This window comes from Saccopteryx leptura, chromosome 11 (genome assembly GCF_036850995.1).
Source record: "Saccopteryx leptura isolate mSacLep1 chromosome 11, mSacLep1_pri_phased_curated, whole genome shotgun sequence".
Taxonomy (NCBI): domain Eukaryota; kingdom Metazoa; phylum Chordata; class Mammalia; order Chiroptera; family Emballonuridae; genus Saccopteryx; species Saccopteryx leptura.
In genome coordinates this window covers 68,707,812-68,731,965 of record NC_089513.1, presented here as the reverse complement: position 1 = coordinate 68,731,965, position 24,154 = coordinate 68,707,812, and the positions used below count along the sequence as shown (strand labels likewise).

The window sequence follows — 24,154 nt, the reverse complement described above, 5'->3', positions numbered from 1 at the left end:
AGGCCTGTTTTTGTATGGCTTTCAAGCTAAGAATAACTTTTGCTTTTGTTCTTTAACAAAGCAAAAAAAAAAATTTTTTTTTTTTAAAGAGGAGAGTATGTAATATAGACCAGACCACGTGTGGCCCACAAAGCATAAAATATCTGGCCCTTTACAGGAAAAGTTTACTGACAGTGAATTAGAAGAATATATAGCACATTAAGCAGTGGTTTTCAACTGCTGAGCTGTGGACCAGTGACGTCCACCAGAAATTTCGTGCCCATCTGCAAAAAAGTTAACCACCCAGATGAACAGAAGAGTGGTTAACTCTTTCGTGGATGGGGGTTCAAAACACAGACATAAAATGTATCCAGAGACATTAGGGAATGCAAATCAAAACCACAATGAGATACTATTTTATACCCACTTGGAAAAGCTGTCATAAAAAAAATAGACAATATGAAATGCTGACAATGGTGTGGAGAGGTTGGAACATCTATTGCTGGTGGAATATTAAATGGTGAGGCTGTTGTAAGAACAGTTTGGCAGTCCCTTAAAAAGTTAAACTAAGTTACCGTATGACCTAGCAATTCCACTCTAGGTGAATACCCGAGAGAATTGGAAACTTCACATAAAAACTGGCACACTATGTTCATAATATTATTAGTCCTAATCGCCAAAAAGTGGAAACAATTTATGTCCATCAACTGACATATGGATAAACAAAATGTGGTATAGCCATAAAATGGAATATAACTCAGCCGTAGAAAGAAATGAAGTATGATACAGGCTACAGCACGGATGAACCTGGAGAAACAGGATAAGCTAAACAAGGCAGACACAAAATGTCACACACACTGCTCCATTTATGGAAATGTCTAGAACTGTCCGGTCCATGGAGACAGAAAGTAGACTAGTGGCTGCAGAGGCTGGAGGGAGTGAGGAGTGCGGAGTGACTGCTAATGAGCTGGTGTTTCTTGTTAGGGTGATGAAAACGTTCCGGAGTTAGGGAGTGGTGATGCTTGTACAACCTTTTGAATATATAGTGAGTTTTACGGTATGTAAATTATATCTTAAAAAAAAAATGTGACCAGAGACAAAGTAGTTTTTATAAAAGAAGAAATGAGAAGTCAGGTAAAGACGAGAAGACTAAAGGCATGAGCCAATGGAGGTAACTTTGAGGTTGGGGCCTGCAGCCAACCCAAAGGGCATGGAGGGTTTGGGTAGGAAAAGAGGAAGCAGGTTGGCATGACAGGTCTCAGGAAGAAGTGTGAACCAAGATAGTGGTGTTAACCGAAAAGGAAGACGTGGCAAGATGTAAGAGGAAGAAAAGCAAGCTGAGTCCCTGGTTTTCTTGGGGCTTCTAATCTGGAATAGTTAACTGATCTGACCTGCAAGGCATCAATCACACTTTGTGTTATTTCCATGGAATAAATTGTATATCTTTCTAGCATAAGGCAGGATGTTTTTATCTAGCTGGGAAGCAAGACCCATGGTGCTTTTTTAACAGGTTATACTGTAAGGCTTTGAGTTCTCAGTACAGATACGCTTTGAGGATTTGCTACTGTCTTTTTTTGTCTTTAACCAATTTTAAGCCATATACTTTGTATGTATTGTATGGCCTCATTTAGTGCTCTCAGCACACTTGTGACACAGATGGTATCATTCCAATGCAAGGATAGGAACACTGCAGTTAGAAAGCCAAGGTTCAAATCCTGGTTCTACTGTTTTCTAATTGTATGTGAGTTTTGATGAGTTATTTTACCTCTCTAGGTAAAATACATGCTTTCTCTTATATAAAGTGCTGATTATAATTTGCTAGAGTTGTATTTAAGTAAGTTGAGGAAAGTAAAATTCTTAGAATCATTCTTGACACATAGTAAGCCCTCAGAAAGTGATACAGTGTCATTAATAAATCCTAAGAATTGAATGAGATTAAGTTCCAAGTCAGGGGTAGTCAACCTTTTTATACCTACCGCCCACTTTTGTATCTCTGTTAGTAGTAAAATTTTCTAACCGCCCACTGGTTCCACAGTAATGGTGATTTATAAAGTAGGGAAGTAACTTTACTTTATAAAATGTATAAAGCAGAGTTACAGCAAGTTAAAAGCATATAATAATAATTACTTACCAAGTACTTTATGTTGGATTTTTGCTAAGTTTGGCAGAATAAATCTTTATAAAACAACTTACTATAGTTAAATCTATCTTTTTATTTATACTTTGGTTGCTCTGCTACCGCCCACCATGAAAGCTGGAATGCCCACTAGTGGGTGGTAGGGACCAGGTTGACTACCGCTGTTCCAAGTCTTCCAGGCACTAAATGGTAGAGCCAGCACTTAATGATCGGTATTCTTGATCCAAGTCCTGTTGTTCTAATTGTTTTTACCAGATTTTATTATATCCTTATTTATATATTATATGTATATTTATAAACTTTCTGAACCTTCATTTAAAAAGGAGACCAGAATAAGCCAAATTTAACAGCACAAGAGCCTTTCCAACTTCCTTACAACAGAACTTTCATTTCTAAACTCAGCCTTTTGCTTTGATCCACTAGTACCCAGTCCTTAGCATTTTTAACTAAATTGTGAACTATGAAGGGACAATGACACAGGAATGTTGGATTTAATATAATTAACAAAAATTAACTTGCGTATGATAAACAATTACCAGCAATGGGAGAGGAAGCCTGAGGTAATCAGAAGCTGGCGGTCCTTACTGATGTACAGATCAGACAGAGAGGTGAAGGCGGGAGAGGGGGCAAGAAGTGTTAGCTCAGAGTTGCTTCACTTTAGTTGTTCATGGCTTATCACAGGTGCCTTGACCAGGCAGGCCCTGGGTTTCAAACTGGCAGCCTCAGCATTTTAGGTCCACGCTTTATCCACTGCGCCCCCACAGGTCAGGCTAGAACTTTTTTCAAAAACATATTAGAAAAGAATAGGCAGTTCACAAAAGAAAAAAAGAACGACTGATAAATATTTGAAAAAGATCTAATCTCACCAGTTAATCAAAGAAAGTTAAAGTACAATACTACATTTTTAATGAGAGTTAACAAAATAAGAACATTTAAGCTGAAATCAAATTTGAGTTGAAACTGCGCTGTTAGGGATATGGTGAAATGGGACTCACATATTCCTGATGGGAATGCAAATTGATAAAGCTGGTAAGTTTCAGGAAGAACCTTAAATATGTTTCTAATCTTAGATCTAGTAATGATCCATCTGAGAGTGTAACCCAAAGAGAAAAAAACTTGAGATAAAAATGTATGTGCAAAGATTCATTGCAGTATTTTCTGTAATAACATTTGGATATTATCCAGCAGAAAAGATAGTTAAATCATTGTATATTTATTGCGGGATTATTTGTTTAAAAATTTTATTAAACATTTTAGTGACCTTGGGGAAAAGATGGTGAGGTAATGTTTGGAGAGAAGAAAAGCAAGACTCAGAAGTACAACCGTGTCCAGGGGTAAACTCACCTACAGAAAAGTAGTTCATTCTGGACGCTTACTGAGTAGCTCTTCAATGGTGTACCTACTTCTACCAATCGTAAAAACAAATGAAAGAAAAACCCTCTTGAACCCAAATCCTCTTTCCCTTGTAGTAGTGGCCACCTTATTTCTCTGTTCTTTAAGCAACCTCCTCAGAAAAAATTGTCTGTAATGCGACTTCAATTTCTTACTCCCAGCCATTGCTGGCGGGCGGCAGGCTTTTGCCTCTAGGTTCTTCCATTGAAGTGAGCTCAAGTCTCCAGTGACATCTGGATCGTGGTCAGTGCTCAGTCATCTTACTCTGTCAGCAGCATGGAGCAGTTGATCACATCCTCTTCTCTGGAAGTTTCTTCCCTTTGTTCCAGGAAACCACAGTAGTTTTCCCCCTTCCTCACTGGTTGCTGCTTCTTGTCTTCCATTGGCTCCTCTAACCTATGTTTTCTTTTAAAGTTAATATGGTGAATTACATTTTTTTAAAAAACTGTGATAAATACACATAATTCTAATCATTTTTAAATGTCCCGTTAAGTGGCATTAAGTACATTCACATTTTTGTAACACTCAGTACCATCCATCTGCAGAACTTTTTTTGTCTTCCCAAATTGGCCCACTGTACTCACTCATTAGAGACTAACTCCCTGTTGCTCCCTCCCCCCACCATTCTGTGTTTTGTGGCAACCATTATGCTCTATGAATTTGACTATTGGCTACTTTAGGTACTTTAAGTGGAATCATACAATATTTGTCCTTTTGTGGCTGACTTGTTTCACCTGCTGTAATGTTCTGAAGGTTCATCCATGCTGTAGCATGTGTCAGAATTTTCCTTTTCAAGGCTGAATAATATTCCATTGTATGTGTATACCACATTTTGTTTATCCATTCATCTGTTGACGGCCACTTAGTATGCAGCTTCTACTGGGCCTGTGTGAATAATGCTGCAGTGAAGATGGGTGTACTTCAAATATCCGTTTGTGAGTCCTAGCTTTTAATTTTCTCGGGTGTATACACAGAAGTATGTAGAATTGTTGGATATGGTGATTCGCTTTATAATACTGTTTTCCACATTCCCACCAGCAGTATGCACGAGTTCTAATTTCTCCATGCCCTTACCAGCACTTGTTATTTTCTGATTTCTTCATTTGTTTTGTTTTGTTTTGTTTTATTTCACTAACAGTCATCCTAATGGATTTGAAGTGGTATCTAATTGTGGTTTTTAGTTTGCAGTTCCCTAAAGATAGTGATCTTAAGCATCTTTTTATGTGCTCAGGGCCATTTGTATATCATCTTTGGAGAAATGTTGTTCAACTCAATTCACTCATTTTTTAATGACAGAGACAGAGGGACAGATAGGGACAGACAGACAGGAAGGGAGAGAGATGAGAAGCATCAATTCTTTATTGCGACACCTTAGTTGTTGATTGATTGCTTTCTTATATGTGCCTTGACTGGGGGGCTATAGCTCAAGCCAGCGACATTGGGCTCAAGCTGGTGACCTCGTGATTTCGAACCTGGGTCTTCCGTGTCCCAATCCGACGCTCTATCCATTGCGCCACCGCCTGGTCAGGCTCAATTTACTCATTTTTAAATTTGTTTTGTTGTTCTTGTTGAGATGTAAGACTTATTTTTATCTGTACACATGTAGGTTATATATTAACCTCTTATCAGATATATGATATGCAAATATTTTCTCCAGTTTTGTGGGTTGCCTTTTTACTCTGTTGATAATGTTTTGATGCACAAAAGTTTTAAATTTTGATGTAGTTCTACTTAGCTAATTTTTTTTTATTATTTATGCTTTTGTGTCATATTCGAGAAATCATTGCCAAATCCGGTATCATGAAGCTTTTCCCTGTTTTTATCTTCTAATAGTTTTACAGTTTTTATGTTTAGGTCTTTGATCTATTTTGAATTAATTTTTGTGTACAGTGTAAGGTAAGGGTTCAAATTAATTCTTGTGCATATGAGTATCCTCTTTTCCCAATACTGTTTGTTGAAAAGACTGTCCTTTCCTCATTGAGTGTTATTAGCACACTGTCAAATCATTTGACCTTCTTCTATATACAGGGTGATTTCTGGGCTCTCTATTCTACAGATTTTGATGTTACATTTTTTTCTCATTCTGTTCAAAATACTAATTTTCCTTTTGACTTCTTTAAGTCATAGATTATTTAGTTTTCAGATATTTGGGGATTTTCTTGATGTCTTTCTGTTATTGATTTCTAAGCTAATGCCACTGTGGTCAGAAAGCATGCTTTGTATGATTTGATTCCTTTAAATTTATTGAGATATATTTTATAGTTTGGATTGTGGTCTATCTTATTAAATGTTTCATGTGCATTTGAAAATAATGTGTATTTTGTTGTTGTTGGGTGAAGTAATCTATAAATATCGATTAGATCCCATTGATTGATGGGATGTTCAGTTGAACTTGGTCCTTAACTGATTTTCTGCCTGTTGGATCTGTCAGTAACTGCTAAAGCGGCACTGAAGTCTCCCATAGTGCTGGCCGATTCATCTGTTCCTCCTTGTAGTGCTCTCAGGTTTGACCTCCTGTATTTGGCACTCTGTGGTTAGGCACGTACACATGAAGGATTGGAGACTTCTTAGAGAATTGACCCTCTTGTATGTGATGCCACACTTTATCCCTGATAATTTTTTATTACTTTAAAGTCTGCTTTCTTGAAAGTTCCAGTAATATAGCTGTTCCAGCTTTATTTTGATTAGTATTAACATGGATATGTCTTGCTCTATCCATTTATATTTAATCTATCTGTGTCTTTATATAAAAAATGGATTTCTCATACACAACATATAGTTGGATTTTAAGTTTTTTTTTTATCCACACTGACAGTTTCTTTCTTTTAATTGGTGTGTTAAATTTAATTGGTGTCTAAAATTTAGACCATTAATGTTTAAAATGATATTGGTATAGTTCCCTGGTTGGCAAACTGCGGCTTGTGAGCAACATGCGGCTCTTTGGCCCCTTGAGAGTGGCTCTTCCACAAAATACCATGTGTGGGTGCTACCTTGATAAGGAATGTACTTACCTGTATAGTTTAAGTTTAAAAAATTTGGCTCTCAAAAGAAACTTCAGTCGTTGTACTGTTGATATTTGGCTCTGTTGACTAATGAGTTTGCCAACCACTGATATAGTTGGATTAATACTCGCCACAGTTGTTACTGTTTTTCTTTGCTTTTGCTTTTTTTTAGTGAAACAGAGACAGACAGGAATGGAGAGAGATAAGAAGCACCAGCATGTGATTGTGGCACTTTAGTTCATTGATTGCTTCTCATATGTGCCTTGTCTGGGGTCTCAAGCCAGCGATCATGGGGTCATGTCTATGATCCCGTGCTCAAGCCAGCAATCATGGAGTCATGTCTATGATCCCGTGCTCAAGCCAGTGATCATGGGGTCATGTCTATGATCCCATGCTCAAGCCAGCGATCATGGGGTCATGTCTATGATCCCGTGCTCAAGCCAGTGATCATGGGGTCATGTCTATGATCCCATGCTTAAGCCAGCGATCATGGGGTCATGTCTATGATCCCGTGCTCAAGCTGGCAACCTTGAGTTTCAAGCCTGGATCCTCAGCGTCCCAGGTGGACACTGTGTCCATAGCGCTACCACCTAGCATTACAACTGGTCAGACAGTTGTTAACTGTTTTCTATTCGTTGCCTTTGTTTTTCTGTTTTGCTTTGTTTTGTTTTGTCTTCTTGGTATTTCTGATGCCTTCTGGTTTTAATTGAACATTTTATATGACCTTTTTTTCTCCTCTCTTACCATATCAATTAAACACACACACACATACACACATATATTTTAGTGGTTTCCCTTGAATTTGAAGTATACATTTACAACTACTCCAAGTCCACGTTCATGTAACACAGGTAGTACAGTACTGCATTTTTCACTACATAAGATGCGTCTAACCATAAGACACACCTATGGTTTTAAGGAGGAAAATAAGAAAAAAAATATTCTGAACCAAATGGTGTGTTAAAATATTTAATAAAATACTGTATTTTTCACTCCATAAGATGCACTGGCATTTTCCCCTCCACTTTTAGGGGAAGAAAAGTGCGTCTTATGGAGTGAAAAATACGGTACTTGATAGCAGAGTGTTCACAGCCCTTCCCACCAGACTCTCAGAAAGCGTGGTGTTGGATCCAGATATGCCAGCAGAAATATATTCCCTTTCAGTCAGGGGCTGTTCATTTGGGTTGCTGGGTCTCTACTTCCGTTTTTGTGTTTATGCTTTTCAAGAACTGGGGACCATTCAGTTCAGTAAGGCTCAAAATCAATACACGTTATCATGCTGTGGCTCTGGCTTTGCGGTTTCTAGTCCTATAGTGCTGTCCACACTTGTTTTACATGACCTCTCCACAGTTTTTCTCACCACACCAGGAACACTATTTACAGAAGTGAAGTATTGATATTACTAGTTATTTCTTCAGTGGGTAATATTTGCCAGACACTGTGCTGAGTGCTGTATTTGCATTATCTCATTTAATGGGCACAGCCACATGGCTGAACTGTGTCCCTTACAGAAAGATTAGTCCTCATTCTGTTTCAGGCCACCTGGCTGGTCTCTATACTCCAGTTTCTCATGCCTTTGTTCCAGCTATACAATTCTGTAGTTCTTTCCCCCCCTCAGATTCTCTGGTCAAAAACCTCAGGAGGCTTTCTGTCTCTGATGGGAAAGTTTCAAGCTCTTAGGAGATCTGTCATACAGGGACTTCGGCAGCTTGTTAGCTTGCTGTAGGAGCCACATCTGTCCTTATTCCTTTCCCTGCTTTTCACTGTAAATGCTCAAGCTACCTAGACTTTTAAAGTAATTTTTATTAGACATGTTATCCTCTTGAATTTGTGCCTTTTTAAATGGAATTTCATGTCTATTAGAATTCCCTCTACTGCACGCCCGTCCTCTGCCTGACCTTTAAGAAATTCATGCAAGGCATACAGTGAAAAATCTCTCTTCTTTCCAGATCCCCTTATTCCTCAAGGGAAGGAGATATGCATATACAAATTTCTGTGTACATATATTAGTAAGGGCAGGTTAGCATGCAGCTTGGGCAAATTACTAGTACCTACCTCATAAGCATTTTGTGAGGTCTTATTATAACAGTGCCTGAAATGTGGTAAGTTCTCAGTAAATGTATGGTGTTATTGTTGTTATATAGCAAAGCATACTACATTGAAAATGAAATGGCATTGAAAATCAGGAGGCACAGCCTCCTAGTTACTTTTTACCAAGTCATTTAATCAACTTAAACTTTGTATGGTTTTCTCATCTTTATAATGAAGGTGATGCTATATAGTTTTGATTTTAAAGCCTTTTCAAATTTAAAAAGAAATTTATTGATTGACTGATTTTAGAGAGAGAGAAGAAGGGAGAGAGACTGAAACACTGATTTGTTCTACTTATTTATGCATTCATTGGTTGATTCTAGTATGTGCCCTCAATGGGGATTAAACCTTCAACCTTGGCGTATCAGGACAACAGTTTTGATTTTAATAAACCGAAAAATATAAAGGGAAAGATCTTTGTAAATGATAAAATGTTATATAAAATCTAGTTGCTATTGGCCACATCATTTTACTTTCCCTTCTAGGAGAGGTCATAGCATTTTAGCCCATTTTAAGAAATGACGTAGTCTTTAAAGAATAAAGGTTTAAGAAATTCAGTGACAATTATGCCCTTTTGCTTTAGAAATTATTCTAAATTTATACTTGAGCTATGGCTTGGTTTTGTGTTTCGTGTTAAAGTTTAAAATTATGATTATATAATTTGCGAGGCAGTGCCTTTGAGAGACTGATGTTGGAGTCAGTGAAATGTATCAAGAGGCCCTGGCTCTGTGGTAGAGCATTGACCTGGTGTGTGGTTGTCCTGGGTTCAATTCCTGGTCAGAGCACACAAGAGAAGTGCCCATCTGCTTCTCTACCTCTCCTCCTCCCCCTTTTCTTTCTCTCTGTCTCTATCTCTATCTCTCTTTTTTTCTTTCCTGCAGCCATAGCTCTATTGGTTCAAGTATATTGGCCCTGGGCACTGAGGATGGCTCCATGGAGCCTCTGCTTCAGGCACTAAAAATAGCTCGGTTGCGAGCATGGCCCCAGACAGGAGGTTACCAGGTGGATCCCAGTTGGGGCGCATGTGGGAGTCTCTATCTCCTCTCCTCTCACTTGGAAAAAAGATAAGAAAAGAGTCTAGAATTGATATACATGGCTATGCTGGGTATAAATTAGTAAACCTTATTTTTTCCTCCCAGTGCTTTTTAAAATATTTATTTATGTATTTATGTATTTTAGTAAGAGACAAACAGGAAGGGAGAGAGATGAGAAGCATCAACTCATAGTTGCATCTCTTTAATTGTTCATTGATTGTTTCTCATACGTGCCTTGATGTAGGGCAGGGGCTCCAGCCAAGCCAGTGACCTTGGGCTTTAAGCCAGCGACCATGGGATCATTGTGTTAGTGACCTTGGGGTTTTGAACCTGGGACCTCAGTATCCCAGGTCAGTGCCCTATCCACTGCATCAGCACCGGTCCGGCTAATTTTTATTTGTTGATTTCAGCGAGAAAGGAAGGAGGAGAGAGAGATTGGAACATTAATCTGTTCTTGTTTGTGCCATGACAGGAGATCAAACTGGCAACCTCTGTGCTTCAGGACAAAGCTCTAACCAATCAAGCTATCTGGCCAAGGCCTGAATGATTTTTGAGAGAGAAGAAGCAAGGGCAGGCAGAGAAAAAGGAAGCATCGTCTCGTTATTCCATGTAGTTGTGCACCCATTGATTGCTTCTCATAATGACCTGACCAGGGCTTGAACTGGCAACCTTGAGATCAGGCCTGCAGCTGTGGGTTTGAGCTGGTGACCCCGGGATCGAACTGGTGAGCTCTGGGATGACACTCGATCCACTGTACCACCAGCCAGGGCTCAGTAAACCTTACCTTTTTTTTTTTTTTTTTTTTCTTTTCTGAAGCTGGAAACGGGAAGAGACAGTCAGACAGACTCCCGCATACGCCCGACCATGATCCACCCGGCACGCCCACCAGGGGCAACGCTCTGCCCACCAGGGGGCAATGCTCTGCCCCTCCGGGGCGTCGCTCTGCTGCGACCAGAGCCACTCCAGCGCCTGGGGCAGAGGCGAAGGAGCCATCCCCAGCGCCCGGGCCATCTTTGCTCCAGTGGAGCCTTGTCTGTGGGAGGGGAAGAGAGAGACAGAGAAGAAGGAGGGGGTGGGGGTGGAGAAGCAAAGGGGCGCTTCTCCTATGTGCCCTGGCTGGGAATCGAACCCGGGTCCCCTGCACGCCAGGCCGACGCTCTACTGCTGAGCCAACCGGCCAGGGCAAACCTTACCTTTTGAGGAAGAAACATTTTTGTCAACCTAGAAAGTATTAGTCACTGACTATAAAATTTTCTTCATGGTTTTCAAATGTCTTTATTTGTCTGTGATGATAACAGTTGCTAAAGAATATTCATGTTACTAAGTAGCTAGTAATACATGTAGGAAGGGTTCCCTGTGATGACCTTGTTGAGGATTTACTATGCTGTGCTGCTAAAATAGGCTCCACTCTTTGTTTTGTCAGCTCATGAATCCAAGGGCACATGTTCTACCCAACAGCACAGAGTGTGGGATATTTTTGGACACTGATATTCTTTCTTCTTTTGTTAATTAGATGTATTCCCAATATTCCGCATTTAGGAGGAAAAATTAGTGCCAGAGCAGGATTCTAGTCAGACAAGAGGCACCTTAAGTGTTCAGAGTTTTAAAATTTTCACTGTATTGCTTATGAGAAAGAGAACTTCTAGGAATGAAAAATATAAATAATTTAAAACTCAATAAGTAGATAGGTTTAATAATAGATAAGACCAGAGAATTAGTATACTGGCAGATGATCTGAAAAATAAATTAACCAAAATAAAGAGACAGGCTGGAAAATATGTAAGAGGAAAAAATGAAAATTGAAAACTGAATTTCTTTGATTCAGTTCTCTAAGCACTGGGTGGATTCACTGGCTGATGCTGGCCAGCCACGGCTTCCAGCTTGCTGTCTCTGTTACAGTAAGGTTTGATTATGACAGGCGTGGCAATTTGGATGCAAGTGAAAGTTGTTTGTGCATAGGTTTTAACTTTATAGATTGTGCTCTAAGAGGAAAGGGGTATCCCCTTCCTTCCTTTCCTTTTCCTTCCTGTGGACTGGAACACGGACACGATGGGGACTATTTTTGGCCTTGTGGAAGACGACAGTACTCTAAGGAGGACAGAGCAACAGGATGTAAGGAAGGGTTGAGCTCCGTCAGACTGTTAAGCTGTCCCTTCCAGCTGTCACATGAGAGGGAAAAAATACTTGAATTTTGTTTAAGTCACAGTAGGGTCTCTTATTAGCATATATTAATTTTATTTTATGAGAACAAGAAATAAAGCTTCTGCAGAGGAGACCAGAATGAGCACAGAATTTGAAACTTCATCATTTGGAAAAAGAAATAGAACTGCTTATTGAAAAAGAAGGTATTGGGGTGGGGTTTATAACTGTCTTCAAATATTTGAAAGAAGATAGACTGGAAGATGGATTCTCTCTATTCTGTGTGGCATCCAAGGGCAGAGATCCAGTAAGTGGCCACTACAAAGGAATAGAGCAATGTGAAGAGCATTCTAACCACTAGGCCAGATTTTCCATGAGAGCCATACAATGACCCATGTACTTTACGCATTATCCAATAAAAATTTGGTGTTGTCCCGGAGGACAGCTGTGATTGGCTCCAGCCACCCGCAACCATAAACATGAGCGGTAGGAAATGAATGGATTATAATACATGAGAATGTTTTATTTTTTTTATTTTTTTATTTTTTTTTCTGAAGCTGGAAACGGGGAGAGACAGTCAGACAGACTCCCGCATGCGCCCGACCGGGATCCACCCGGCACGCCCACCATGGGGCGACGCTCTGCCCACCAGGGGGCGATGCTCTGCCCATCCTGGGCGTCACCATGTTGCGACCAGAGCCACTCTAGCGCCTGAGGCAGAGGCCACAGAGCCATCCCCAGCGCCCGGGCCATTTTTGCTCCAGTGGAGCCTTAGCTGCGGGAGGGGAAGAGAGAGACAGAGAGGAAGGCGCGGCGGAGGGGTGGAGAAGCAAATGGGCGCTTCTCCTGTATGCCCTGGCCGGGAATCGAACCTGGGTCCTCCGCACGCTAGGCCGACGCTCTACCGCTGAGCCAACCGGCCAGGGCAATGTTTTATATTTTTAACATTATTATTTTTTTAATTAAAGATTTGTCTGCAAGCCAGATGCAGCCATCAAAAGAGCCACATCTGGCTCTCAAGCCATAGGTTCCTGACCCCTGCACTAGGCTACCCAGAAACGGAATGGACTGTTTGTGAGGGTACATTTGAAAGGGCTGCATGGGCCACCATGTCTGGAGATGTCTCTTTAGAGTGACTTGCCACAAAAGAAACACTTGCTGTAGTTCAGGCATAGTCAGTATTTAAAATGAGAAAAGACAAAACAAGCTAGTCATTACAACGTTACAAGATTTGCTACACATCAATTAAATGTATTCTTTTTTAAATCTTAAGCTTTTATCATTTGTGGTTTAGAGTTAAGATTTAGAAGGGAGGACCTCTTTTATTGTAATGAGACTACTAATCTGTTGTCTAATTATTACTTTTGTTTACCTTTAATGTTGTTAATTTTTTATTTTCTCACTTTGGTAGAATTGGTCAAGTTTTCTTTGCCCATTTTTCCTTTAGTGATTTTTAGGTTATATAAAATTCAGTTGTTGACATTACATCTTTCACATTTAGATTTATATTTTTTCAATGTGTATATATAGAGATCCAATATCCTTATTCTTTTGCCAAGCAAGAGTAAAGCTTTAACATAAGTTTACTTTCTAACTCCTTCCAGACCAAAATGTTGAGATAATTATGGAGTTTTATTTCCAGATTTTGTATGTTTTACAGTGATAATTTGATTTCTAGTTATAATTTTTACTGGTTTCTTTGCTTGCCATGATTTCTTGTTCTAGTATCTTTTTTTAGATGACTGACTCCAGTAATTTTTATATGCATTTTTATCATTTAGTTCTTATTGTTTGTATTATTTATGATTATGTTTAACTTACAGACATTTTGAGATTAGTGTAATTTTTGTATTGATTTCTAGTTCAATTGCATGACTGTTAAAATAGACACTGTGTGGTTTCAGTTGTTGACATTTGCTGAGACCTGATCTGTGGCCCAGCAGGGTCTGTTCTAGTAAATGATCCACGGGTACTTGAAAAAAATGTGTAATTTGCAGTTGTTGGGTGTGGTGTTCTATATATATCTATTGGGTTAAATGTTAAAATTTAACCATGATTGTGTATTTGTCTAGCTTTCCCTTCAGTTTTGTCAACTTTTGCTTTATATATTTTGCCATATGTTTTAATTTTTAGTTTTTCCTATTGAATATTTATTAATGTCATTACTGATATATGTGGATACCCTGACATCTTTCTGTTTATTTTCCATTTGTCCATCTGTTCTTTGTTTCTTTCTTTTTTCCTGTTGTTTTTAGTTATTAAACCATTCCAGAATGTAGTGGTTTAAAACAGTAACCATGTATTGTCACTCCGAGTTTCCTAACCCTGGAGTTGGGCAGTGGCTCAGCTGGGCGGATCTGGCCTGAGGTCTTTCAGAGTGCTGTAGTCAGCTGGTGGCTGCCTGGGATCATCTTGAAGTCGTCCCCCCCCCACCCCCATTGATTTGAGGTGGGGAAGAAAACAAGGGTAAAGGGAGAAAGAGAGAGAGAAGCATAAAACTTGTTCCACTTAGTTGTTGAATTTAGTTGTGCACTCATTGGTTGCTTCTTGTGTGTGCCCCGACCAGGGATTGAACCTGCAACCCCAGCACCCTGAGATGACACTATCCATTGAACAACCCACCAGGGCTGGAAGGCTTCTTTATTCATGGCTCTGGGGAAACCACGGGCAGCTTCAGGGCAGCTTGACAAGTCAGACAGCGGCACCTCTGCTTTTTGTTTACTAAACCCTCCCGTATTCGAAGGGAGTGGAATAGATCGTTTCTCTCAAACTTTTTAAGATTTTTGTCTTCACTTTTAGTGGTTTGAGATTTCAACTACAGTATTTTTAGTTGGAATCTCAATTATGATGATGATGACAGTGATGATGATGATTGCATTTACTGGGCACTTTAAATCTGAAGATTCCTAACTTTCTTAATTTACCTCTGGAAATGTTCTTCTGTTATTTCTTTGGTTTTTCTGTTCGATTTCTAGACTTACTCTCAGCTACGTGGCAGAACTTGGGATTTATCCCTTTACCTCTTTCCACACATTCTCTCTTGGTTCTTTTGCATTTTTTGGGTGGGTTCAGCATATTGGTTCACAGACTTCAGCTGGGTCCATTTTTCTCTGCAGCCCATTGACTGAACTTTTTCAGTTAGTCATATTTTATTTCCGAAGTTTTCCCGTTTCTTTCACTAATTTCTTTAAGGATATTACCTTTACTTTACAGTCTTTTATAGGCCTTCTTAACTCTGTTTTCTTTGAATTTTGTTTCTGTTTGTTGACTTTATTGGCTCTGTCAAATTATTTTCTTCAAATCTGTGGTTAATTGTCTGCTCCTGTTGGGACTCCATCCCGGCCTTTCTGCTTACGGGAGTTCATCTCCTTCCATGTGGGAGGGTGGGAGGTGCTGCTGGACTGTGCCCTGGTTTTAAGGGTGTGAGGACTAGTTTATAAACTTTGTTTATAGGGACATTATGCCTCATCATTGTCCCTCAGCAGTTGTTGTGAAGATGCTAGTGGAAACCATAGCAGATGATCAAACAAGGAGCATTTATTCATGAACACAGAAGGCTAAGGACTGAGCCCTGAGAACCAACCACATTTTACTACATGGATGGACAAGAAACCAGAGGAGAAAGTGAAGTGTAGGTTCCACCCAAAGTGCTAGTCTTGGGAAGAAAGAGAAGAAAGTATGAAGAATATTCTCTCAATGAGAAAAATAATGTGATTTCATGTTACATACAGAAAATGTTGTACTTCTGTTATGATGTGATGCACTGTGAAGAACACTGTTATTTATTTCAGAAAGTTAAATCTTAACCAAGTTTTCATATTTATTCAGCACCCCCTACCCCCCAGCATGTTGTTGTTGTAAGTTATAAAATACTCAAGGCTTCTACAAATATTTAAATATAACCAACAAAATAACAGCTTGTTAAGAAACTGCCTTCAGTGTTTTATAATGTAAAAAAATTTTTCTTTCAAATTCCTTCTCACAGTAAGCTTTCTTTAATAAATTTTGTTTTGTATGTTTAGTTTTGCTAACACTATTTTATCTTATAATTACCTAGTTTACATATTTAAGAACAGAAACAAAGTTGGGATAATTTGTGTCACAAAAATGATCAAGTTTTGTGTTATTTTTGAAGTTAATAGAAGTACTTTTGCTCAAGGAAGAATGAAAAAATTGCTGCTAGAACTTTGGACCATAATGTTAGGGACTCAAGATGGACTTAAAATTTAAACATAGTATGATGTTTATTCTTGTCTTCCTTATTTGTCTAGGGACTCTTACCCAGAGTGGGAAATTTTCTGGTGCTGTGTTGGGAGCGCAGGCACAAGAAATTTCCATAAAAAGGCATAGGGTTTGCTTGGAAGAACATACTGGTTTTCTAACTTGGCAGTAACGAGTTAGAACTACCCCCTTTAAAAAGAAAATATTAATTCACATTATTTCTTATTTTGTGTGTGTGTTTTCTTATCTGACCTATACATTCTTTTATTTGCATGTGTGCATACAGACCTTTTTTACATTTGTAAGCCATCATATTTGTTATATATAAAGAAAATAATTTTCTGTACATAAAGTATATGTGAAAAATAGAAATTGAATATCTTGCCACTTGAGTTGAGGAACAAGGCCCAAATATTTTATTGTTGTAGAATACTCAGAATACTTTGGCCGTGTCTGACTGCTCTCCCGTCCCCTTGCCCCGGGAGGCATTTGGGGAGGTATAAACGAGCCTTGCTATATTAGGATTCCCTCCTGAAAGATACACATTGAATGAAATCACATCTTGTTAAAATGACAGTAATCCTCAGACTCAGAATCACTTGTGGCCTGGAAAGGGAGCTCCGGATATGGGGATGGTCTGGGTGAAATACATGCTCGGTGTTTAATAGTCAGTATTTTTTTTTCATAGAAATGACGAGAATCACCTGATACACATAGAGGTACAGGATGACTAGTGACCAGCATATACCTCTCCCAGTTCACGTTCTCCTCTGGTTTTTGTCCATCCATGTAGTAAAATGTGGCTGGTTTTCAGGGCTCAGTCCTTAGCCTTCTGTGTTCACAAGTAAATGCTCCTTATTTGATCATCTGTGATGGTTTCCGCTACCATCTTCACAACACTTCCTGAGTCTGTACCTCTAGCCCACTGGTTTCTACCCAGCTTCCAGACTCGGATTTTTGTGTGTGTGTGTGTGACAGAGGGACAGATACGGACAGACAGGAAGGGAGAGAGATGAGAAGCATCGATTCTTTGTTGCGGCACCTTAGTTGTTCATTGATTGCTCTCTCATGCGCCTTGACCTGGGGCTACAGCAGAGTGAGTAACCCCTTGCTCAAACCAGATGAGCCCACGGTCAAGCCGGCAATCTCAGGGTTTCAAGCCTGGCTCCTCCACGTCCCAGTCCAACGCTGTATCCACTGCGCCACTGCCTGGTCAGGCCAGACTTGGATTTTTAAATGTCTGACTTATCTACCTGTTTTCCCATAGGAATCTCAAACTGAATTTTTGGAAGAAAGTACTAACTTGCATTTTTTTTTTCTTCTTTTGTCCTGTCTGGGGAGGGAGGTGTATTACCAGACCACCTAATTTGTCCAAGCTAGAAATCTAGGAGTTATCATCCACTGTCCTTACTCATAACCTGTAATCAGCTGCAAGTCCTTGCAGGTCGACCTTCAGAAAGCACTGCTCCCTCTGCAGCCCAGGTGCCGCTTGCAGGCCTCTGTCCTGTCCCCCTGAGCTATTCCAGGCACTTCCTAACTGCTCTCCCTGCCTCTAGGTCCTCCCTCCTTCTGTCAGTGCAGTTCATGTGCTGTTTATCTTTCCAGCGTATGTGTCTCACTATATTACCTTTCTAAAAAACCACTGTTTTCCCCGCATTGCTTACCAGGTAAGATGTAAACTCTCAGACATGGCAGATGCCTTTGCAAGCATTACCCCATGTCGATGCCCGGCCTCGTTTTTCAGACCTTTTGAAACCCTGTGTTGCAGCCACACAGGGCTGTGCGGTCCTCCCTGGATCTCCAGTATTCTATGGTGTGTAGAGTATTTGCTCGAGCCGTTCCTTCTGCTTACACGGCCCTTCCCTACATACCTGGAGCGTTCCAATTCAGTTATGCAACTTGCACTGAAAAACTACTCTGCTCCTCCCTCCCTCCCCACCCTTTTATTTTCGTCTCTGTAATAACTTTGCTCCCTTCATGTGGTAGCAATTTGTTTTCTTCTTCCTCTGTGAGCTACTCGAGGATGGGAAACATGTGCTTTTGATTTTTGTGTCCCTGGCACTCGGTACAGGGCCAATACCTGGGAGGAGCCTGGTAAGGCTGATGCAGAACAAGTCATACTTGCCATCGTGTCTGTTGCAGCTACTCGTTTATCTTGACTGTGTCACTCAATCAGTGTGGGCTGCTCTTAACAAATGACCATGGCCGAGCACGCTTAAGCAAGTTTATTTTTCACAGTTCTGGAGACCGGGACATCCAAGATCAAGGCACTGGGCCCCACCTCCTGAAGCCATCCATCACATTAGGCCCCACCTCCTAAAGCCATCCATCGCATTAGGGGGAGGTTTCTAATATAAGAGTTTGCAGGGATGCAGTTTAGTTGATAACACTACTTATGTGATTGGCATTCCAATGGAATATTCTTAATTCTATTGATCTATAACTTACATGTAATAAAATGTACCTATTTTAAGTGTACAATTCAATAAGTTTGGTAAATGTATGCACCCATGTAACCCCCACCACATTTTTGTCACCCCAAAGAGTTTTCTTATGCTCCTTGGTTGTCATCACCCCCATCCTGACACCGCTGGTCCTGAGCAGCTTCCTGGCACTATAGCTTAATCTCTGCTAGAATTTTATATAAGTGGAATCGTATGGTATTCACTACGTGTCTGCCTTATGTTGCTGAGTGTGTTTTTGAGACTCATCCCTGTTGCGCCCATTGGTCTGTTCTTTATGTGGGTCTGAGTCCTTTCTCGGTGTTTCCTTCCACCCAACAGTTTCCTTTGCTTTTTATCATATGTGCTGGTGAGGTTTTTCCCCCAGCTTTTTTTTTTAATCTGAAAAATATATTTTACTTTCATTTTTGAAGAATATGTTCGTTGTATTTAGCATTCTAGGTTGACCACTTTTTTCTTTAAGCAGTCTAAAAATGGTTTCTTTTCTTCTGTCTTGCATAGCCTCTCAAAAATCTACATATTTTCTTAAAATTGTATTTAATCTGAGAAGAGGGTTCACTACGTTTCTTAAATCTGTTTGTTTATATTACCAAACTTGGAAAATATTTTTGATAGCTTGATATTGTCCTGTGGTTCTCTTTCTTTTATTTTACTTCTCTCTCCCTCTCCCTTTCCCCTTCAACTCCGTCTTTACCTTCCTCATCACTTTTTTTATATCTGTACCTTAGTTCTCTGAACTTTCCTTCTGCAGTATTTAATATACTATTAATCCCAGCCAGTGATATTTCCATTGCAGATATTATTTTTGAACACTAGAAGTTCATTTTGGTTCTTTTGTATTTTCTGCCATTTCTCTCATATTTTCCTTTAAATCCTTGAGCATATTTATAGTAGCAGTTTGAGTCCTTATTATATTATCTCATGTCTGGTATTGTTACAGCTGACTCATTTCACCCTGATTTCAGTTCACATTTTCTTTCTTCTTCAGATAGCTACTAATTTTTTTATTGGATGCTATGGACAGTTGTGCATTTTACATTGCTTACAACCAGCGTCTGAAAACAGTTATTCTTATGTATTTTGTCTGGAATTTTAGCTGTTATTGTAGGACGGAAAGCTCATGCTTACATATTCCATCATGGCCATTGGAAATTCTTTCCTGCCTTTTTACCTTTTCTTTTTTTTTTTTTTCTTAAGTGAGAAGCAGGGAGGCAGAGAGACAGAGAGACAGAGAGACAGACTCCCACATGTACCCTGACCGGGATCCACCCGGAAAGCCCCCTGTGGGGCGATGCTCTGCCCATCTGGGGTTGTTGCTCCATTGCTCAACAACTGAGCTACTTTAGCGCCTGAGGCGAGACCATGGAGCCACCCTCAGCACCCAGGGCCAGCTTGCTCCATCCAAGCCATGGCTGCAGTAGGGGAAGAGAGAGAGAGAAAGAGAGAAGGAAGTGTTGAGGGATGGAGAAGCAGATGGTCGCTTCTCCTGTGTGCCTTGACTAGGAATCAAACCTGGGACATCTACTGCCAGGCCGATGTTCTACCACTGAGCCAACCGTCCAGGGCCGCCTTTTTACCTTTTAAGACAATCATGGAGATAAAAAATAAAGTTCCTATATATTTTTCTCTAACAATTTGGGCCTTGTGGAATATATTACTAATACCTACCTATATATTAAGCTCTAACAATGTCATCCCTAATCTCCCATTCATATCCTAATAATTTTCTAGGTAACATTTTACATAGTTTAGCTGTAGCACAATAATGTGAACAAATTAGTATATGATATTTCAAGCAAATTAATAGCATGTACATTATATTAAAGGTCATGAGTAAACATTAAAAAGTGTAGAAGTTGTTTAAATGATAGCTTCATAAATAATTGAGTTTATAACTACTTAAAACTGCTAGTTTTAATCTTATTTTCTGATCAAACACTCTTGAAGTAACATGAACAGGCTAATAATTGATAGTAGTCAGAGATGATCTGTAATGAATTAAAATGCTTGGCACTACTATAAATTTATGTTAAAATCTGCATGGTTTTACTATGTAGCTTCTGTCTTCGCTTTGATGTCTTAGGGCAGTGGTGGTCAACCTGGCCCCTACCGCCCACTAGGGGGCGCTCCAGCTTTCATGGTGGGCGGTAGCAGAGCAACCAAAGTATAAATAAAAAGATAGATTTCACTATAGTAAGTTGTTTTATAAAGATTTATTCTGCCAAACTTAGCGAAAATCCAACATAAAGTACTTGGAAACTTTAAGCATATAATTATTATTATATGCTTTAACTTGCTGTAACTCTGCTTTATAAATTTTATAAAGTAAAGTTACTTCCCTACTTTATAAATCACCGTTACTGTGGAACCTGTGGGCGGTTAGAAAATTTTACTACTAACAGAGATACAAAAGTGGGCGGGAGGTATAAAAAGGTTGACTACCACTGTCTTAGGGGAAAAGCAAACAGAAACAAAATCTAACATTATTTCATGTAACAATTGTACATTCTAATGTAAATCTTAGCATATGTAGTAATTTTTTTATTTTTATTTTTCCAGATTGTCAGTATTTAAACAGACCACATCATGCGTGAGTACAAGCTAGTGGTCCTTGGTTCAGGAGGCGTGGGGAAGTCTGCTCTGGTAAGTTAGCCACCTAACTATAACTCCTTAGTCTAATACAAGAAGGACATTGATGTTTTCTTGCCTTGAAACCTCAAGTCACTAAAGAGAAAAGGTGGCAGTATTTTTTATACACTTATATGTGGTCCAGAGGGGACAGGGATTCTCTCAGTAACCAGGGATGATGGTTTTCTAATGGTGGCTCATTCATTCTTTTGCTTTAATTTTTAAGGAATTCGCATTCCAATGATTATTACAGATACCAGTGGAGTAAGCCAACCCTACCCCCACCCCAGACTTAAGTAGTGTAAAGATGATGTTTTGTCTGCATGCGGTATTTATTTAGTAAATGTTGAGCTTTTGCAGCCTTGGGCTCTGGTATTGTAACAGTGAACACAGATCGTCCCAAGCCCCTGTAGAGTTTACATCATCTGGGGAGATGTGATAAAGGCACAATTAGAGGACCACTTAATTATAATTGCAAGGGAGATACTTGGAAGGTAAAGTACAGATAGGCCCCTGTGATAAGTGAACCTAAATTAGCATTTAAACAACTAAGAGAAAGGTCACAATTGCTGGGGCAGGAATGGACAAGGGTGAAATTGGAGGAAAATGAGGTGAGAGAGGCAGGGGCCAGACCAGGACTTAAAGACCTTATGGGAACTTAGAACTTATTCCTAGTGACAGTGAGAAGCCATTGAAGATAGGATTTGGGGGGAGGGGCAGCAGAATTGCATGTATGTTTTAAAGAGAGCACTTGGAATGCTCTGTGTAGAGTAATTTAGACAAGAGGAGGCCGAGTATGTGGGGGGGGGGGCGAGTTGAGAGTTAACGTGGTTCACCGGCTGTTGTTTGTGGAAACATACTGGGGCCATGGCAGCAAAGAAGAGAGAAGGAGCTGTTCTGAGACTGAAGTGGGAGGTGAACGGACATCACTGCATGCTGGGTTGGTGGGGGACTAGGGGAGCAGGGGCTGTCAGGGCGACTCTCGGGTCTGAGACCGAAGTGGGAGGTGAACGGACATCACTGCATGCTGGGTTGATGGGGGACTAGGGGAGCAGGGGCTGTCAGGGTGACTCTCGGGGCTCCAGCTGAGCTGCTAAGTGTATGGACGGACCATTGAAATAGAAGGAAAACACATAGAGTGAGCAGGTTACAGTGGACATCAAGCCGTGTCCGATTTGACATTTGTGAGCTATTTGAGTAAATATATCAAATAAACAAATAGATCCTCAAGATAGCTTAGAAGAGAGACTAGTGATATAATTTGGGGTGCTACGCATATGTCATTGGTACTTAATTTCATGAGAATTAAGTTCCTATTAGGAGTATAAATTAGTACCTCTCTGGTAAATACTTGAGAAATGTCATTTTAAATGCATGTGATGTTCAGTTCAGCAAGTCCCTATCTGAAATTTACTCCCTGCAAAGGTCACAAAATGGCAGGGTCAGGGTACCCGTTGCAGCACCCTGTGCAGTGGCGAGAGCTTGGAAACGGCCTAATGCCTACCAGTAGGGGCTAGTCAAGGAAGTCTTTAATACATATTTTGAATAGACTACTATATAACTGTTAAAAAGAACATAGTCACTCTATGTGAATAGATATATAATGATATTCAAGATGCATTATTTAGGGAGGAAAAGGTACCAGAGTAGACAACAATTTGTGTTTCATAAGAAAGAGAGAATGAGGGGAGAGAGATGAAATGCACAGGCCATCCCTGCGAGGTTAGATGAGTACAGATGAGCGTCACTTCCCTGGGAGCGGGGTTGGGTCACTGGGAGCAAAGGCGGTAGGGAGGTTAGTTTCCACTGCACACTCTTTTGCACTTTATCCTATGTCAGTGAATTACCTTTTTGAAAATAAAATAATTAAAAATAAAAATCCATAGAAATAAAGAAGGTTGTCTAGAGAGAGAAGAGGAGTCAGGACTGGGCTGAGGACCTCTCAAGCCTTCAAAGTAGGTGGAACCGAAGGATTCAGCATAGAAAAATGCATCTCGTACTGGAATGTGAAGAAGTGTCTTCACTTGATGCGCAGAACTCGGGGAGCAGAGGGAACAGATCAGGGAACACGGCAGGGCTGGACTTGGCAAAAGCAGCTTCAGGACGCGGGGGCGGCATAGCCGTCCCGGAGGGGGCGGTGCTAGGAGGAAACAGCCCAGGTGGTGGGGCCGCTGTGGAGACCACTGAAGACGTTTGAGTGCAAGAGGGGGCAGAGTGAGGGGCAAAGGCTGGAGGGATCATGGAGTTCCGGAGGTTTTTATTTCAAGTTGGGAGATGCTAGAGCAGGGGTCCCCAGACTTTTTACCCAGGGGGCCAGTTCACTGTCCTTCAGACCGTTGGAGGGCCGGACTATAAAAAAAAAACTATGAACAAATACCTATGCACACTGCACATATCTTATTTTAAAGTAAACAAAACGGGAACAAATACAATATTTAAAATAAAGAACAAGTAAATTTAAATCAACAAACTGACCAGTATTTCAATGGGAACTATGCTCCTCTCACTGACCACCAATGAAAGAGGTGCCCCTTCCGGAAGTGCGGTGGGGGCCGGATAAATGGCCTCAGGGGGCCGTATGCGGAGCATGCTGGTGTGGTGTAGACAGTGATCCAGAGCAAAGGAAAAGGGGCTCTAGGAGAAGGGAGTCAGTGTTACGAAAAAGACAAGAGGCGAGAGAGGAAGCAGAGGACCCAGCAGGAAGACTAAAGGATTAATGCACAAGTCTGGATAAATGAATGAATGAACGAACCAACGAACAGGATGTCCCTGAGCATGGAGAGGGTGAGATTCAGGGAAGGAGTTAAAGTTGGCTTTTGTGAGAAAGGAGTGAGAGGTGTGGCTTTGTATTTTTTGCAAGTCTCTTTAACAGCTGGCTTGTAGAAAGCATTGGCTTCCCACACCTGCTTCTGCATCCTTTTCTTGCGTGTGTTATATACTGTATGTGCCCTTTGAAAAACCCCATGAGAGAGCCTGACCTGTGGTGGCGCAGTGGATAAAGCGTCGACCTGGAATGCTGAGGTCGCCGGTTCAAAACCCTGGGATTACCTGGTCAAGGCACATATAGGA

At 40.4% G+C, this 24,154-nt stretch overlaps 1 protein-coding gene across 4 annotated transcripts in view; it reads left to right on the top strand.

Moving 5' to 3' along the window:
- The window catches only part of RAP1A (RAP1A, member of RAS oncogene family), a 69,490-nt gene that overhangs the window by 31,948 nt on the left and 13,388 nt on the right, over positions 1–24,154 (top strand). For all 4 annotated transcript variants that reach the window (XM_066352446.1, XM_066352447.1, XM_066352449.1 and 1 more), the window contains exon 2: positions 21,017–21,100. In XM_066352446.1, coding sequence (XP_066208543.1) covers positions 21,044–21,100 — 57 coding nt within the window. In that variant the 5' untranslated portion in view covers positions 21,017–21,043. The remainder of the gene's footprint in view (positions 1–21,016; positions 21,101–24,154) is intronic.